Below are 19,956 nucleotides of genomic sequence, written 5' to 3' on the forward strand. Positions count from 1 at the left end.
TGAGGACATGGACAACAGTGGAAGAGCAAGACGAGAAAATAAGTGGAAGTGGCACCCTACTTTTGCCAATTAACCACTTCACCTTGATGGGAACACATGACCATCAGTGAGCCAAGGCATCGCAACTCTATAAAAGGCTACAGTGACACCTCTTCACCCAAAGAAAAAAAAGAAAAAAATACAAATAAAAAAATAAATAATTACATCACTTTTCACTTTACCCTCCTTCAAGTCACCCTCCATCTTGTTCCTCCGTAACGGGCATAAATGCTGGCTGCAGTAAGGGATTGTTTGATGAAGACAAGAGTCAAGAACTAATAATATTGACAGACATTGATTGAGTGCAGCTAGATGGCTGGGAAAGGTCTACTAATGTGACATCAGTTTGATCTGTTTTCATGATGAGCTGTATTTCAGCGTTTACACTTAACAAATTTGTTCGGACCACTTACCCTTGGTGTAACCGTTTTGACAAAATACGGCTAAACCTGCATCGTGACAGTGAATGGACTTGTAAGTAAATTGAATTAATGTGAAATGTCTATATAAAATGTTAATACAGTATCATTTTAAAGGGGTCCGACAATCTTATTTATATTTAAAACTTGATGACTCCAGAGTAAATAATAGAGCTGATGATTTAATTTCTCCAACTGGACTGCACAAAACAAGTACGTTTCTTTGTGCTCCGCAGTGCACTGATTCACACTCAAGCTCCGGATCTGACACTGCATGACCTGCCTGCATACTCGACGAGGAAGGAGGAAATATCCAAAGTCTTGAGTTTCCATCGCAATGTCACTGGTGGAGGGAGAATGTATTGTGATCTAACCCTGACATCAAGTCACACTCATATCAATGCCGAGGACCACTTGGTGGATGATGAAAAAAGATGGGCACAGTAAAAAGCCTCGTATTAAAACCTTGAGCAAGCTCCAAAGTGATGCTCTTAAAATATTCAACAAATGTATCAAGGAGGGAAAGGTCTCTAGGTTTTTAAAAGCCAGGAACTAGGATATTATGACCCAAGAAACACTTGGGGACAGGAACACCGCGGGGAAGGTGGGTCTTATGAGTGACAGGAAAATTCTAGAGTGTTGTCTTCAGCCATCTAACCAATTCAAAGCCCAGAGAGCCATTCACAATAATAGTGGATGCAGATCTGCAGGAAAAGATTGGTCTTGTGAATTTTCATGATAGTTTTGATTATAGGCATCTGACATGAGATTAACTTTAAAAGGGGACCAGTATAGGATCCTCTCTGACAGCCACTTTGCCTATTTGCCTTCTTAAATGGGCAAGTGCAGATTTGAATTTCAAATGAACACATACTGTAAGAAATACAAAATTATGCAAAACATAAAAAAAAAAGCTGCGGTAAAGGCTCTTTATTTGATTTCCTTTTTTTCTTTCTAACCCCATCTTGCTTTAACACATATTTAATTCATTTTAATCCACTTATTGGAGAGGCGTAAAATGAGCTTTGGGGAATTTTGCTGTGACTTTTAAATAGAAATATTTAAATGTTCTTCAAGCCATTAATGAGTAAAGTTGCTGCTAGTGAGGAGCAAATTTAACTCAGACCAGTGAGAAATGATGAAAGGAGCTAATAAAACCCATGTTAGAATGGATTATTTTCTTTAAGTGTTTAACTCCAGATAAAGCAAGCAGTCAGATGTGTTCCATGAGCTTTCAAATGGTGTCTTCGCAAGTGTTTTGAGACAATGTTGGGGGGAATTGTATAAAACATGCTCAAACTGGGATTTTCTTTTTGAGAGGCTGAGGTCAGACCAGCCTAATGGGCTCAAAATGAAATACTTGAAAACACAATAAGACATTCCTAATGCTAATAGGTCTTACCAAACACTGCAAGTAATTCAAAATGGAGAAGGAACTCCTTTGACAACGAGGTCACTTGTACTTTCATGGTTTCATTTACATTTTGGTCCTTAGGCTGTAGAATTAGTTAGCACTGCCGTTTCTTTAGGATCAGCATTTTTTCCCTTCTGTTTTATTTTTCAATAACAAACTACTGGACTCATTGTAGAAGGCAGGCATTGACTAATTGTATTATCCTTGTTTTTGCAAGTGCTGCCTCCTGTGTCTAACCAAGCAGACTCTTGGGTCGTGACATGCTGAGGAAAAAAGTTTTTTGGGGTCATTTGGCTTCATGAGTAATTGCTTTTTTTTGGTACATGAGCAAACATAGCCTTTAACTTGTCAGTGAAACACTTTATTTGCCATAAAAATCATGTGTGAGTTTGTTTGTGTGTTAGATGGAGGGCAGTGATTAGGTGGCCATATTTCATCTCCGCATGGTCACCCTTTGGCATGAGCCCTACTCACTCTGCCATACTCCATGACAGTATTGCTACTGCTGCCTTCTACTTGGCACAATTACATCAGCCATATTTCTCATTTTTAATCTACTGGGAGCCTGAGCATAACCTTAATGATGAGGTAATATTTCCCGCATGAAGATTAGTTTGGATCAGGAAGAGGATGGAAAGGATAAAGAGAGGTGAAAGTCATCACAGCTTTGCTATTAGACTATTGATTTCCAAGCTCAAGGATACAATTCGAGATTTGTGAGCACTATGTGCTGAAGGTCCTTTAGCTTTGTATCTTTACAGACTTTGGACCAGCTCCGCTTCTGTTATATTTACACTGACTTGGGTGGAAAAGCAGGATAAAGTTCATGTTCTAATTAGGATAAAAGATGTCCATCTGGCGATAAGGAACTAAACCAAAAAGTTGAAGAAATTGATAAGAAAGTCCCAGACAATGTTGGAAATTAGAACAGCTAGTCTTAACTAACTTAGTAATTCATAAGAACCTGATATAAGCCTGACCTTGAGTTGTGATTGATTCAAACTGAGTGATCCAAACAGTACCTGCTGTTTTACTCTAGTTGTCCACTGGAACACTTCACCTGTAAATTTTCTCCATTATTCAGCTGATTGAAGCGACTTAGTTGAGTGTCAAACATCTTAATTAAATGGAAAATACGTTCAGATGCTATTCACTTCTAATATGCTAATTTGCTAAGCCCCCACACCAATGCTATGTCTGGCCTAAACCTGCAAACTTTCAAAAATTCATTGAAATTTTGCATGCCAAGTCTTGTGCAATAATGGAAGATCTAGAAGAATCAATGCAGCAATGCTTTATGATTCAATTCCGTTAATGTGGTGGCACCAAGGCTGTCACTTAAATTCATGGAGCATGGGACTAAATTTTTATGGGTGGCCCGCCCTCCCCTGAGCCTAATGAGTAGGCTATATTACAGAGAAACTCAGTGGTTTTTCTCATCAAAGGGCCTGGAACAACTTCTCCAAGTTACCCCTTTCCCTGACGACGGCCCTGGGTGGCACCAACCTCCCAAAACAAAGGCAGAAGCAGAGACAAAATGAAATCAAATGAAAAGTACCACCTTATCAATGTGAATACAGAGAAGATGAGAGCCAGTCTGCGCATCCAGCCCTTTCACGATTCAATTATCATTTTCAATCGAGCATGCAGATATATCTCTTGGTTTTTGCTGAAGCAACTAGCAGAACAGTTTCTCATTCAAGCTGAGCGAGCATTAACTGTTAAACTTTTGATTTCCGTAAAAAGAGTGTGCTCTCTTTATATATATATATATATATATATATATATATATATATATATATATATACATATAAAAGACAAAGGTAGGTGGTTTATTTTCAATTTAATGAAGACGGAAATTAAATGCTAGTGTTTGGTCCTCATTAAAAGGTAGATGAAATGGTGAATTAAATAAACTATATCATACTTTTCAGTGGATAATTGACATGAAGTACATGACACATTTTGCTGCAGTGTAAAACAGATGATGGAATCAACTCTTCAGTTTTCCTTGCCCTCCGGCATGGATTAATAGAGGAAAGTTAAATTCAAGGTTTGAATGATATGATACACAAAAATTAAGGAATTCACTACGAATTGCACCGAGTGTGCAATAGGAACTATGCAAAGCATGGTAACAAAACAAACGTACCAACACAATTTGATCTGAATGCGGTTCAGTATCTGAGTGTAAAGTGATAATTAGATATGAGTGTAAAGTTATTCACTATAGTGGACAATGATCCACTCATTATCACGTCACTTTGACTTAATGCCATTTTTGACAAATAAATCTAAATGCTTCATTTAAATATTCTAGTGATGTGAAGGAAGGAACAAAAAAAAAAAAACCTTTATGAGTGGAAGATGATGAGAATAACCAGGAAAGATACTTTTTTTGTTCTTCCTGCCAGACTAGATATTATAATATGATTAAAGCAGTAATTTTATGATAACAAAAATAATGCAGTATCAACCCTAAAAGCAGGACTGTTATTTTCTTCCTCTCATATTCCACTCTTCTAAACAAAGCCAGCTGTCAAAAAAGTCTAATGTAATGTTTTAGACACAACGAGGAAGGCAGGACAAAGCGCCGCCGCCAGAATAATATTTTGAGTGCTCATTTTCCAGCACCCCTCCATTTGTTGATTCCGAACAATCGTAGAAGTGCATTTAGACGAACAACTACACTAAGTGTCAGGCGAGATGTTTCTCACACATTAACACCTAAGACAGCAGCCTTTTTGGTTCCTGTCAGATTCTGTGTCTTAAAAGCACTGAGAAGGCTATGCACAAATCTCTGCATTACTTGGTATATTTTGGCCCTCGGCCTTGTCTGTCAGTGTCTAAATTGCTGCCTCCTGAAAGCTGGCACTAGACTGTCAAAGGTGGAGGGGTTGGGGGAAAACAGATGAAAAATGAATGAGCAAAGGATGAGTGCCAGAGGAAGGAACAGGTGGTATCTCCAGCCTCACCATCTTTTCTCGTCTGTCTACCCCCTCTCATCTAACTTCCTTCTTCCAAGAGCTTCCTGGTCTCTACTGTCCATCTGTCCCCATCACTACCATAAATTCATGCCTTGGTGAGCATGAGACAAGATCAGGACCCAGGTTCATGTGCGATCATTTTTCTTACCTGTCTCAGAGAGGAGTTTGATGGACTCGAGAACACGCTCAGTGTAGACGCCAGGTTCATAGTTCTCCATCTCAGCATTAATAATGTGTACCACACGAGCAGCTCGGCCCCGGATTGCCCCTGCTGTCCTGTCCAGTGTGTCCACATCCCCCTCCTGCAGTGCGATCACACACTTATTCACATCCTCCAGAATGTGGTTCTCTGCGGAGGGATGAGATACAACAAGGAAACATGTTAGTATTACTAAAATGTGTTTTTTTATGCATTCAAGATTAATTATAATAAAAAGTTAAAAAAGTAGCAAGTTTGAAACACATCAAATTTTTGTCTTCTTTTTTTTTTTTTTTTTTCAACAAGTATCCAACTGTTAAAATATTAGGTTTAACGGTCAACATTTTCTGAATGTTAATAAACACCTTTTGGTTATGATCTAAACCTGACCTAAACAAACACTGGTTTCTTAATAAGGGTGTTATTTATCTCCTATTCTAATGAGATCCTTTTCAGCTCTTCAGATGTTGTGGTAAAGCACATCTGCACTATTATTATGAATATGTTCAGCCTTTACACTTCCATTTCCCTTTCCATGTATAAAAAGATTTGATGATTCCCCTGCCTTTTCAAAACACTCTGTTTACAACTTTTCTGTGAAAGAAATTACATATTGATTTTTTTTAAAAATAGAAAAAATAAAATAAAATAAATTACTATATCTGAATTTTACAAAAGCACATGCAGGGCTCTACAAGAAGGATAGCCCATGGTCAGTGTGAGAGCATTTCAGGCCAGCTGAAAAATCTGTCACATGCCATATTGGCCCAGTGCTGCATTGTAAATATATACTTGCATTGACTGATCACTGTATATGTATTTGCATGTAAACTAAAACTTTTTTGTCACTAAACTAATGGTATGTAATTATATCCTACACCCTATCTAGAACTATTTTAAAGGGGTCCAACTCCAGTTCTACATGTAAGGTGGGGTCATAAAACCCTCAAGGTGAACTAGACATTCAGATGTATATGTCAGCTGTCCAAATATTTTCTTTCTGAGGCATACAATAATATGTTGCTCAAAATGTATATTTCTTTTGTGTCCAGTGAAAATGTTGGCACTGCAAGTGCTAATCGCAAATACTGGCCCGGCCAGGCAAGGATTAAAAAAAAAAAAGGTTAAATAAATAAATCCTTATTGTTGAGTTCTGACATATTTTATTCACAAGTTTGCAGGATAATATTTCCAAAACTGGAATGCCCAATACCAGTTTCTGGACAACAAGGCGAAGTGCTGCATACCAGTATTGCTTTCTACTTCATTTATTACAGCCCACATAGACCTGTCAGATATACAAAAGATCTGGCACACAACATCCTGGATTCCATTCATTAATTTGCTGTGTATTTATTATTGACTTTTATTATAGTCCCTGCCTTGAAATCCCTGGCTACAGTATTAATTCTAATATTATGGTTATTAATATTATTCTTAATATTAATATTTATTTTTTTGCAGGATCCAGACAGGATATGCTACACTTCAACCATCAAAAAAATACAAATTAAAATAATAATAATAAATAAATAAATAACACAAGGATGGAGAGGAGAGCCAGATTCTGCAGAGGTAGGAGGTGAGACTGAGAAGTTAATGTCCCTTGTTTGCAAAGAAAAGAACTGTGAGAATTAAATAATTCAATTTATACAGTAATTACAAGATGAAAGATTTAAGTTAAACATGATTAAGTTATCTTGTTCATCAGCAAAAATGGGTGAACTATCAGAGAAAACCTCTCCATACGTATTCACAGCATTCATTATATTACATATATACTGTATACAGATGACAGACATTTACAATGTTTTATTTAGTTTTTTAACCTCTCTATATTAACTATAAAAGCCATATGTATGTTTGTGTCCAATGCCCAAGTAAAACTACATTGAAACAATAACTGGGACCAAATGTATGTCCATTGTAAACCCAATAGTCTTTTTCATGAATGCAAAACAACACAACACTAGCAATATAGTGTGAACATTGTTTCAAAGCAAGGCTACACATGCAAAAGGTCATAAATGTGCATATTTACGTTGAATTATATGGCCATTTATATTCATATTGGATGGACATTCCCATTCAAGATAATGGGATCTTGATAGTGGAGGCAGCTGACATTTTAGAGTGTCCATTATAAAGAGGGATAAATAGACATGGCTATATTCTATGGCTGTACTCAGGGTGGAGAGTTTAGATGTCAAGAGGAGGATGATGGATGTTCACATTCAAAAAATCTTAGCTTCAAAAGCTCAAAAAATGTGTTAATAGTATTTATAAAGAAAGGTTACTTGTTTTCCTGTTCACCAGCAGGCAATAAATACTCAATGGATGTCTCACAAAATAGAATACACACACACACACACACACACACACACACAGACACACAGACACAGAGAGATAGATAGATAGATAGATAGATAGATAGATAGATAGATAGATAGATAGATAGATAGATAGATAGATAGATAGATAGATAGATAGATAGATAGATAGATAGATAGATAGATAGATAGATAGATCTATAAAACAGGTTCTTTGCTGTAAAGAATTTTATTTTATGCAAATCAAACTAAAGGGACACCATGTCACATCATTCTTTTCACGATGATTAAATGTTTAATTATTACTTCTAAAATGTTTGTTAAACGAGTTTAAATGTTAGAAATATTGTATACATGTTTGAATGGTGAAATATGTTGTATTAAGTACAGTATTTAATGAAAATAGTCAATTATCCTGTAATACTGTGGTTGTGTGGAATATTTTTACATTTCAAGGATTTCATTATCTGTAGCACTTGTTCATGTATGAAGTAAAAAAAGCTAGTATTTTTTGTAAACAAACAAGAAATTAAATAAAAGAGCAAATATGCCATTGTTCTACATTTCCAGTAATTAAGAGGATATATATATATATTATTATTATTATTCATTTATTTTTGTTTTTTTTGAGCAATCTGTTTCCATTTTACCTGAAACAGACAAGAAGTCATCAACGGAAGTGATGTCATCAACGGCCTCGGTCAGGATGCGTACTTGCTTCTCCCACTGGTCCTTGAAAACATCCATGTTGTCCTGAGCAACCTTGCTTTGTGGGCGAGCGGCCAAGGTCAGGGCAGCATTGATTACCTGAGAGAGGAAAATGGTATGATTCTGAACCCTACCTAAATCTGAGAAAAACTACAAAAAAAGTAATTATGTGAGTCACGCTGCTGATAAATGGTATAGACACAAAAGTGAATCCAAGTTTTTTTTTTTATTATTATTATTATTATTATTAATAATTTTTTATGTAACCATGTGCGGATTTTCAAATCAAATTATGTAGTTGCACATTTTTGCTTTCCTTATAGAACTATAAGCCTCAGAATACCTGCTGCTATTATATCTTTGAGTCGCATGATGATTCATAAAATCTTAGATCTCAAAGTCCCTTGTGGGGAAAGGTTACTAGAGTCAAATGTACCTTTGCCAAACACTCTAGTCCTTTACACTGCTGAGAGGAAACAATCTTGAGTAACTCACAATTACTTCCAGAGTTTTCTAGGGTAGCTACACTTGCAGGGGGTCAGAATGTGAGATCCGTTTAAAGGAACTGCTGTGATAATGTAATGGAATTATACTGGAACCTTTAATTCCAGTCCAACATTACACATAACCATGGCCAGTCCATGACACTTACTATGAAGAATTGATAAGTGCACATCACTCCAAAGAGATTTCTGAATGCCTCAACTTTGCTAAAGCCACCGAGCTTTCTTTTTCTTTTTTTTTTTCTTGTCATTATTCTCTTCACTTCGGAGACAGCTTTTCACAATTCAATCAATTCTCAATGGATAAAATCATTACTTTACATTTCTTATAAACACGTAAAAAAAAAAAAAATACTAAAAAAACGTTTTGAATAGACCAAATTTGTTTCCAGAAGATTTCTCTGATTGATTCCTCACATTTTCTTCTGAATGGTTTACGGACAGCTATTCATATTAACTTTGAATAGCTAAAAAAAAATCTAATGTGAGTCATATTTCAATAAATATGATTGGGATGGATATGTGTCTGGCTATGCTCTTCTCCATCATTTGAGGAATAACTGCTGCCATCATCAATAAAAAAATATACACAAGCATCTCTTCTAAAGGAAATTCTGGTATTTCTGTGGCTGGTTATAGTGCAATGGTAGTTGCGGCATTCAGATAGTGCTATGTGGAATAAATAGTATTGCAAATAAGGTGCATTATAGTGAATACGTGGCACAATGTGTTTAGTGAACTACTATTTGTCAGCACCATATAAAACTGCAAGAGGTTATAGAAAACTGAATAGTGGCTGGATAGCAAAGGTTCAAACTGTTTACCTGAGGACACAGGCTATCGATCTGTGTAGCAGCCATGCGCACTAACTTCACACCCTCCTCGTTGTTAGAGATGGAACAGGCGAGGTTGGCCACCTGAAAAAGAGTGAGAGAGAGATATTAGGGGATCATTTGTACTTCAAGGTTAAAGTATAAAGTGACCTTGTGGTTCTGGTTGCCAGTTTTCTGTAAATCAGGCAGGTTAACTAGCATTTGGACAGGGACAAATAAAGCTCCTGAGCAGAGTGCACACATATACAAAAACACAGTCCGTTTTGCTCTTCATGTTTGAAGCTATCAGTGCTGTGTGCAATGGATAAGGATTTAATGCTTGGCTTGAGAAGGCAATGACAGGGCAAAATATGTACAGAGAGTTAGGGCTCATTCAAGTGTTAGATTGGTATTTGTTATTTCCCAGCGTGAAGAACATGATTTGTGGGTCCCTCATCCCCTATGCTCCTCCGGCCCCAAATCATCTTGCCTTGCTCTTGTTTTTACTATTTTAAAAATAGCTTCTATTTGAATAATTGCCATCACACACACTGTAATTTGAATTTTTACCAGCCAATCTCTTGGACATATAAGAGGTTGCCTCTTCATGTTCTCCTCTGAAGCAACAGAAGGACAGTGGTCTGTTTGTGTGCGCCATAGAGGCTCGCAATCTCGAAAACACAATTACCCCTAAAATGTCAGTGGACACGGAGAGGGCGTCACGCTGTCTGGTCTCTGTTTCCCTGGGTGTCCACTAGTGGTCTCACTTCCCCATAGGCACCTCACCGTAGGCACTACAATTCCCACTAGCCTTGTCCCTTCATCACAGTAATTGCACTCCTGTTAATTGCACTCAGGTGTCTTCACTTGTTAGTCGTCATCCTCCCTATATTAACCAGTCCTTTTCTGTTTGTCTGCATGGAGTCCTTACTTTCCGTCACCTAGTGTCCTCGCGTTCCTAGTCTTCGAGTTTCGGTTCCTGTTCTTGTTTGTTTGTTTGTTTCTGTTTTGGACTGATGTTTGATTACGACCCCGGCTTGTTTTGACTCTGATTTTGGATAACCCTACACTGCACTTGGATCTTCCGTCTCCTGTGTTCCCGTACGTGACAGAGGGGTCCTAATTGGAGGTTGCCACATTTCTGGTATTCACTCAAAAAGTAGTAATTTTTCCATTTGAAATTTCCACCACAAGCACTTTGGTGGAATAAACAGGGTTCATTACAGAACTTCACATGCACATGTAAATCATTAGGCCAGTCTACTTAGAAGAAAAAAAAGGGGAAAAAAAGTGTAATTAATCTAGCAGATGGCTCCTCTATGTGTGATACCTCCTTGTCTAATTTCTGCCTGCCTGCAGCCCTCAGGTTACCCGTCATTGCAGTGCATCTGGCAACGCCGGATCAGTGCATACACGTGAATACATGTGTGTGATGAGAAAAGGTCTCTTTCTCGTGTTTGCTCGCTTCCATCATAAGAAAAGCATCTGCGCACGGAGCGCTGGACAGATTGGATGCTAAAAACCTGGCTGCCTCCGCTTCCCTTGCTGCCAAAAGTGTTGGATCTGACAGAAAACAGCGGAATATTGCTCAGAAAGTTTATAATTTGGTGACACGTCAGACCTCGATGAAAGACGCTAATAGGCGTGTCAGTCCTGTTTTGATAACAGTCCAGAATTGGTGTTCCAAGCATTTTGCCCTCTGCTGGTAAATCAGATTACACAGCAGCCACGAGTAAGGATTTTGACGGCGCTAAAGTGACATATGCCTGCTGGCAAATGCAATATGACTGAATCCGTATCAGCGGGCTTTTCTTCTTTCTTTTTTTTTTTTAAGGTAAATCGAGGCAAATCAAATTTGTGTTAGAAGATTCTGCTTACAGCCCTTTTCTCCTGTTTACCCCTGAAAGCTCTGAATGCTTTGATGGATCGCTCTTGTGTTTAAGTGTGTGCTTGCATGTCTGTGTGTGTGTGTTTAGCCGCTGCTAAAAGTGTAAAGACAGAAATACTTGAGGGTTGTAAATGGTGATGTGTGCATAAGAGTACCAGTGTGTATGTGTGTGTGTGTGTGTGTGTGTGTGTGTGTGTGTGTGTGTGGGTGGGGGTGATTCTTGATTGATTCACAAAAAAATCATCAAATCATAATAAATTATTATTTTTAATGTACCGAATTCTTGGAAGTTGTGTTTTAGAAGTAAATTGTGACTTTCTGGTTCATGTGATGCCTAAAAACCCACCCTAATTTGAGAGAAGAGAGACCCTTTTCCACTGGCACGATCCCAACTTAATTAGTCGTTCTCTCAAAAAGTAATGAAGTACACATTCAAAAAGTACATCTTTGTCTATATTTACTCCTTACTGGAGTATATTAGTATCCTGAAGCCACATTTTAGTACCTCAAGTGTGCATATTAATACCAAAATACATATTTGTTCCTTTTTAAAAATATCTCCCCAGGGACAGCTTTTGTACTTTTATTTTTTTTCCGTCTACACCCACGGTTTCCAACTGCGAGGTCCACCTTGCAATTTAGAGATGGAGTCACGCCTAAATGGAAGTGGGCACCAGTTCCACCACCTTGTTGGTGGAAAAAGGGGCATGAGACAGCAGCACAAAAGACCGGATGGGAAGGTAGGGGGTTGTTTTATACACCAGGATGGCAGTGAAAGACTCACAACGTTTGAAGGAAATGATATCCTGTCATGTAGTCAGGCTGTTGCTTCCTTTGGTCCTCACTAGTCCTTCTTGGTCAGAACACACAGTAAAACCAGCAGCAGCTCCTGGACAGCAGCCAGAACTGGCCGATGCTCCAGCACTCAATTCTCAGAGCTGGATCCCAGCCAAGACACAGTGTCCGGCCAAAATTACTAATTGCAATTATCTAAAGAACCACTCCTCCTTTGTGAGTCCTTTTTATTTTCTCAAAGAAAAGGACCCTGTTAGGTAGCCAAGGATGTCAAAATTACATTAATGAGTTTCATGCTAGGTTTAGACAAGAGAGTGTGTGCATGTGCATTGCATGTTATATTATTTTAGAGAAAGAGACAGCATCACAACTGTGTAGTCTCTCTGACTGACCATTATGTGTTGTCTAGTTAGACCTTTATAAAATAACTATTGATTTCTGAGCATTTCATTCGGACAGCTACATCCAGAGTATCAGCCTTACCTATGAATAGTTCTTTAAATAAATAAATTAAATGATAAATACAATAAATAAATGGCAATTCACAATATTAATAAAAATAAACAAAGTGATATAAATATTAATTATAAATGTACTTCTAATTATTTTAATACAAATGTGTATATATATATATATATATATATATATATATATGTATATATATATATATATATATATATATATATATATATATATATATATATATATATATATACATATACATATACTGTTCAACCAAACTGATTTTATCCAATTTTGTGGGTGCATTATGTTTTTAATGCATACAAGTGTTGCATTATTGTAGCAAACACTGTCAGAATAAAGTTCAGGTCAAGGATTCTGTACACCACACATTAAGAGCATAAGTATGGCACAAAGAGTTATTTGATATGTAGAACATTTCAAATCTGTCTTTATGAGCTTCCATGGAGGTATCAACATTCAGTATGAAGGCAGATGACTAGCTCATGGAACAGAATCACTGCCTCCTCTCTTTGTGGACATTAAATCATTATTTCAGACAACTCAGCACTTCTTGCTGGAACCATTCCTGTCAAAATATAGGTATAATTTATTGCATTTTTGTCTGGAAGGGGAAAAATTGAGTGAGTGCATCTCGTCTGCAGGCTGCAGTGCTCACGGATAGAATCTAAGAGAAAGAGTCAGTTAAGAGTGGGGTACAAGAAAGTGTTGGCTTGAGTGCTTCCCCCTATTCCCCAACTGTATCCTGGTCAGAGTACAAATAAATCAGCCTGTCTGCATGCATGGAGCAAATGGCCCACTGTGTGTGGTGGGGAACAAACATAGGTCACCAAGCGTGACCGTGCAAGAGCTAGCTACAAACCTCAACAGCTAAGTCCCAGATGTTTGAAACCTGATGACCCTGACATGTCTACAGGGAAAGTTGGAAAGGCCCACACAAATGTACACACTGATTTAAATGCAAAGTTACAGGAAAAAAAACAAAAGTGCTGGACTTGTCAAGTTATGACTCTGAGTTTAGCATACATGCTACGTCACACACATTTTGCAACAGTGTTTGTGCAGATCATGCAAGTTGGAGTGAGTAAATTGGATTCCGTTCCACGTCCATCATTCCCTTTGCTCTCAATGCTTAGTGAGTATTAAAGTGCAGTCAAAATGACCATTTTCACAGTTTAAAGTTTCTATAAGAATCTAAACTAATGGGAATTTCACATGAGGCTGAAGGATGTCTGTACACAGTTTTCACATTGTGTTCAGTTGGTCATGCAGATTCATCACACAGATCAACAAAAAGCTTCTTGGTTTGGTGACTATTGTCCATTATGCTTTATACAGTCCATTGCTACATTATTTTCAATAGACAATGCAGCTTATTCAACCTTGTGTGACCACTTTTTGCCAATCATTCAGTATTTAAGTATACATCAAAGTACACTCTTAAAAATAAAGGTTTCGAAAGGTTTTTTCATAGAAGAATCATTTTGGGATCCCAAAATAAATTTTCAGTAAACAGTTTAAATTCACATTTTAATAATCTAAAGAGCCTCTTTCCACTGTAAAGAACCTTTTGTGCAATAGAAATGATGTTAAAGGTAATTCATAGAAACATAGATTCCATAAAGAAACTTTATTTTTGTACTATGTGTACAGTACACTATGGTTTTACCTTCTGATACCATGGCAGTACCACGGTGCCGCTAAAGATAGAGCTCTAAACAGATATAGCTCATTTAGATCACCTTTTTCTTATGAAAGCACTAAAACAGTTTTCTGATGGTCATAATAAATGAAAAAAATAAGTTTCAACAATAACCTATAGTCACTGGATCGTACATTCAAATGTAACGGATGGAATGTGGCTGAGAGCTGTCCTAATAACACAGCACATCTTCTCATTTGACATCTCGAGAAAGTGAATTAGCCTTTCTGGCTTCTTACACTGACACTTCTGCCTAATGTGGAAGAGTGTAATAGAGTCAAAGCTGGTGGGCCTGTGACAGCTGTGGAAGCCTGGCTCCCTCAATGGAGCTATATTATTAGAATCTACCTGTCCTTAGCCAGTATGCTACACTAAACGCCTCCAGCTAGCACGCTCAACTGGGTCACAGGGCTGCGGTCTGGAGCAGTTCGGCCATCAGCCAAGAGGCCTTTTTCCCCTCAGGTTCTTCACTCCTCTCTCTGTTATGTTTTCTTTTTGAGAACCTGAAAAGTCCCCATTAGAGCTAGAAGGCTCCAAACTACCTCAGTGAAATGTTAACTGTCACCAAAGTTGCGCTAAGAGGCCTGGATTTGATATATGGGGTTGTCATAAATAGACATCATGTGGAGATAATGAGATTTGGCATGAAGGTCAATATGAAAAACTGTCCCAGCCCCTTCAGAGGTTTAGCCTTGGTGAAAATGAAGGGTTCAGTGTATGCATGGGTACATTTCAGCAAAGTGTAAGTTAATGGCTTTTGAGAAGCCATTTAAAGCAAGTCTAAGATCTAAAAAGAGAATCTTGGAAAATCAACATTAACAGTCTAGGACAAACCTTGATCTCTCTCCTTAAATACAACATAAAAAAAAATATATATATTATGCTCGTAAATGCTGTTCCTGGTCTATTTCATCTGTTATTAGTAGAAATACCACTGGCACTAAAGTCAATTTTATGACTGACATCGTTGATGTTAGCATTGCTGCTGTTATTGTTGGTTTAACCATCCTCATAAACAGAGACTTTCCTGTTTAAAATACTATTTCTAAGGATAAAATCAGGTTCAATTTGATATGATCACTGTATGTTTACATTCTTTTATGTATATCAAACTTTTTTTTTTTTTTTTTTCAATGTGAAATAGAGGTGTCGTATGGGAATACCATGGTACTTTGAAATAAACTATTGCATTGCATACTTTACATAACAATGTACTAGATACTACTACTACTAAAATGTATATTACAAGTATTATTGTAGCATAATTTAGATAATGTTATGGTTTGTAAGAATATTTTGGCGTGGTTTATGTTTTATATTTTCCATTTTGCTTTATTTTAGTTAAAGTTTTAGTCATTTGTATTTTTTTACAGTAAATGTCTAAATAGTTTTTATAAATTAATTGATTTACTTACCTACTGTCTGATGGCACTGCACACCTTAAAACATTGCACTTTTTGTAAGTGTTATAAAACAATTATGATATCAAGCAATTTCTTTTATTTATTTATTTTTTCTATGATCAACGTATAAACTGCAGTAAATGTGCAATCTGTAACACTGAAAATAAAAGCACTATTTTGGACAAAAACATGAACAGAATAACCCATTAACAGAATAACACCTGGCTGTTCTTTCAGCACTCTCTCTGCTGAGGCTAGCTGAAAATGCTAAAAAAAAAAAAAAAAAAAACCAACTTCACTAGGAAATGCAGGAGTTAGTGATAAGCTTCTTCAATTTAAACCTTGGTCACTGTAACAAATATCAAAAATGCCTTCAACCACCTAGAAATACACGGAGGAGCGCACATACACATCATCCCAGGTTGAGTCTTATTTGTCTCCAGAGTCTGTAATCTTAATCATGCAAGTCACAGGCATTGCTTAAGAAGTCAGTGAGCGTCCACACCACTTTTCTCGACTAAGTCACTGTGCCAAGGAGCTTATAGTCTGGGAAACCTGCAGTTTGGAGTGTGGCATAATTAAGTGCCTCACAATCAGCCAGTTGATAAACAAAGCCTGAATTGAGGCAAATAAAGAAGAGCCAACCAAATGAAAAGAGAAAGCCTGTCGAAAGCCATGTTGATTACTTTTCTTCTTATTTCAGGAAAGGAGCAATGCCTGTCATTGTTGGCTTATAGTGCTTACAAAGTGAATGACATTTGCCATCGGTAAGACCAACCACTGACACTAACAAAAATTATAATAAAACTAGTTTAAACTTAAAGGGATAAAAAATCCAAACATAAAAATATTGTCATCCCTTACTCTCCCTTATGTTGTTCCAAATCTATTTTAGTTGTAAGTTTCTTTCTTCTTCTTGGAAGCTGTTTTGTCCATACAATGAAAGTCAAAACAACTTTTTGCCCATTGACTTTCAGTGTCCAAATCAACAACAACAAAAAACCTGTTCCTTCAATATACACATTTTCTTGTTTTGATTCAAGCATATCATACACCATGCAAACTCAGAAAATCCTTCTTACTTCTTTCAGGGACATCTATTGACTGCAATAATGTAAAACCTTCATGTCTTTTTCATTTGTTTCCAACTGCATTTGCATTTAGTTCAGTTGCGTCAGGACTGATTTGGGCTAGATTAGATATTGATTTTTATTCCTGTGATTGCAGCTAGTGTGTATTTTCTTTCTTTCTTCTTCTTTTTTTATAGGACATTAAAAAATCTACTGGAGGTGGGATGAATTGTACATCAAAGTATATGTGTACTGAACATACACTAGTTATTTCTGCAGACAATTAAAAGAAAATTGGTTTATGTTAATTAATGACAATGTCTATTACTGTAAATTACATACTTTAAAACTGTACTGTACAAGGAACTCATTTATATCAAATGAATAAATCTGGTGTAAGTGCATAACATAAATATTACAATATAACTTTATTTAATATCCATCATATGAGTTTCACAAATTATATCCACATTTTTGGGGAGAACATATCTTATGATCCAAATATTCAACGTAGCTATAATTAGCCTCTTTCACATCAGAATCTAGAGAAGATATCACAAGTGTGCAGCCACCCAAGAAAAAAATCAAATAATTTCAGAAGACTATTTTAAGGGTTCATATGAGCCACATTTCATCGAGAAGAACCAGCACTGTGAAATTTAATTTAGTTGCAATGCTGTATGATTTTTGGCTTTATTAATGAGTTTAACAGCTGACAAGCGACCGCTAGGAATAAAAAGTCAAGGCCCAAAGCACAGCTTGGATTGGTTTATAAACTCTAATAAACTCTAAATTATTTTGATGAATTCTAAATATGATTTATTTGCCGAGGCATGGAGAGCTTCTGCATGGGTACTGGCAGTTATGGTGGAGATGGGTGCTTGGGGAGTAATTTCCAGCATATAAAAATTTACTGACTTCAGTGTGGGACATGGGAAGGTAATTGAAAGCAATATAAACAATCCATAAAGCTGAGTGGACATGCTTGACTTTGTACAAGTGGAGAGGCGAGGGGAAGGGTGGCGACTTTAATCACCGAGGGCAATGGCAGAGATGCTGTCCAATCGGACGATGCTGATGTATTCAGGGGTGGAGAACTGAGAAGGACGGATGCCCGAGAGGGTGATAGAGCGGTATGGGCCAGGTTGTTCATTGCCACCCAGCTGCGGTGGCACTCAGAGATGCCCTACTGAAGACCTAGCTAAATCATTACCAAAAGATCTCTGCTCAGTGTGAAAAGTGACTTCCAGTTCAGCCCAAGGCTGTGCTCTGCATCAAATCAGGGGTCAGCTCTCACAGAGTTATGCGTCCACAGAGAATATTTGAATTGATTGATGTTACTCTCACATCTTGCACTTGGATCCTGACATGCCTTTTAAATCGGAATAGATAATAGGTCTTCAACATAAAATGCTTGAGAAACTTGGAAGGCACTGTGTGACTCCCCAACTTCCCAAAGTATAAGCGGGCAGCTTTCAGCTTTCACTGAACTATCGATCTCTCCTTGTGAGGGTGCAAGCCAAGCAGTTGTGCTTGGCAGTGAAGCCCAATTATGAAAATGGAGCCAAGCTTGTTCTTTGTAATTTCTCTGTATATTTAAGAATACTCTAGGGCCACCATTTAAAACCGTTTGTAGATAAACAATGCATTTAAAAGTGTTTGGCTGGAGAGAATGCTTGCTGAGTGCAAAACAGAGCAGAGACTGTGGGAGAGACCCCTTTGCACCCCTTTGCACTCAGCATTAACATGCGATTTCAGTGATCCGATCACAATTGGATAGCATTTCACCATATTAAAATCCAGAAGTAAATGCAGCCAAGATGCATTGTTATTGGATTACTGGATTACTTACATTTGCAAGTGGTCAGGGACAAATTCTGACCACATACAACAAAGGTATAAATGATACTGCAATACCCATTGCACTTTAAATCATCATTATCTTTCCCTTTGATGGACTGGTTTCTGGAATCTCTATGTATTTACACAGACACACACACACAGACACACACAAACACACACAAACACGCACACACACACACACACACACACACACACACACAAAGGAATATATTAACGGAAGTGCTGTTTTTATTTTTATTTTTTCTGTGAGATCAGAATATACAGAAAGAGTCAAAAAACCCATAACAGGGCAATTGGTAAGAATAAAGTAGCTCTTGCCACAGAATTTATTTAGATGTCATCATCAAAAATATACATTAATATATATAAAATCTATTTTATTTGAATGTATTTAACTATGACATCACAAAAACTTTTGTGGCAAAAGCTCTTTTATGCCTGTGGGTTTATTAGGGTTCTTGGCTTTTTCTTTCTATTCTTCTCTCGTAATGTGAAAAACACAACAGGCACATCTTGCAATCTGGTCACCCCATGTAATGAACAACATCCAATGAATTATTACCCTGGAAACAGCTTCAAATCTTTTGTTTCTTGCCAAATCCTAACTCGCATTTCTTTCCTGGTCTGGATTCACATGGACATTTTAAAATGCAATTTTCTAACCCAATCTTCACTTCTATTCTGTATTTTCATTCTTTACTGTGGGAATGTTTAAAAAAAAATAGACCAGGTACAGTAATATCCGTTATACTAGCAAAAAGCATTTTTTGTACTATACGCTAATATTTTTGTACATTCTGTAAATAAATAAAGCCTATACATGATGTAATAAAACTTTCCTTTTGTGTCACATCAGAGAACGTGTAGGAATATATAAGTATTAATACAATCCAGCCAAAAATATCCAGACACTATCCAGATACAAAACGCATGTTAATGCCAGGAGTAAAAGGGGCCAGAGATAACCTTCTGATAGACTGCATTTCAGATCCAGGCAAGTGAAAGCTCTCGGATGAGGATTTGAGGGGTCAGCCTGCTGAAGCAGAAAGAGAAAGATATCTTGCAGGGTTTTTTTTTCCTTGGGTAAACTGTGGCAGTTGTAGGTTTTGGATAGCTCCTCTTTCTACCTGAGTGTGAAAAACGAGCAATGCTTGAGACTGAGACGGTGCCAATCAACTGCTGGCTGTCTCTCAACAGCTCTGTCTGGATGAGCTGCAAAGAGGTCTGTGTGAGTGTGTGTTTGTGTGTTTCCAGTGTGAAGAAAGGCAATTACTGATCTCCTCACCTGTAGTAGACTTGGGAGGCTCTTGCTCTTCACATACTGTTCCAACATTTCCAATG

General features: G+C 37.2%; 1 protein-coding gene across 1 annotated transcript in view; it reads right to left on the reverse strand.

The window, feature by feature from the left end:
- The window catches only part of LOC132142624 (catenin alpha-2), a 405,218-nt gene that overhangs the window by 14,873 nt on the left and 370,389 nt on the right, over positions 1–19,956 (reverse strand). The window contains exons 10-12 of the mRNA XM_059552628.1: positions 9,424–9,516; positions 8,039–8,195; positions 5,008–5,208 (exon numbers count right to left, since the gene is read on the reverse strand). Coding sequence (XP_059408611.1) covers positions 5,008–5,208; positions 8,039–8,195; positions 9,424–9,516 — 451 coding nt within the window. The remainder of the gene's footprint in view (positions 1–5,007; positions 5,209–8,038; positions 8,196–9,423; positions 9,517–19,956) is intronic.

This window comes from Carassius carassius, chromosome 6 (genome assembly GCF_963082965.1).
Source record: "Carassius carassius chromosome 6, fCarCar2.1, whole genome shotgun sequence".
NCBI classification, from domain to species: Eukaryota; Metazoa; Chordata; class Actinopteri; order Cypriniformes; family Cyprinidae; genus Carassius; species Carassius carassius.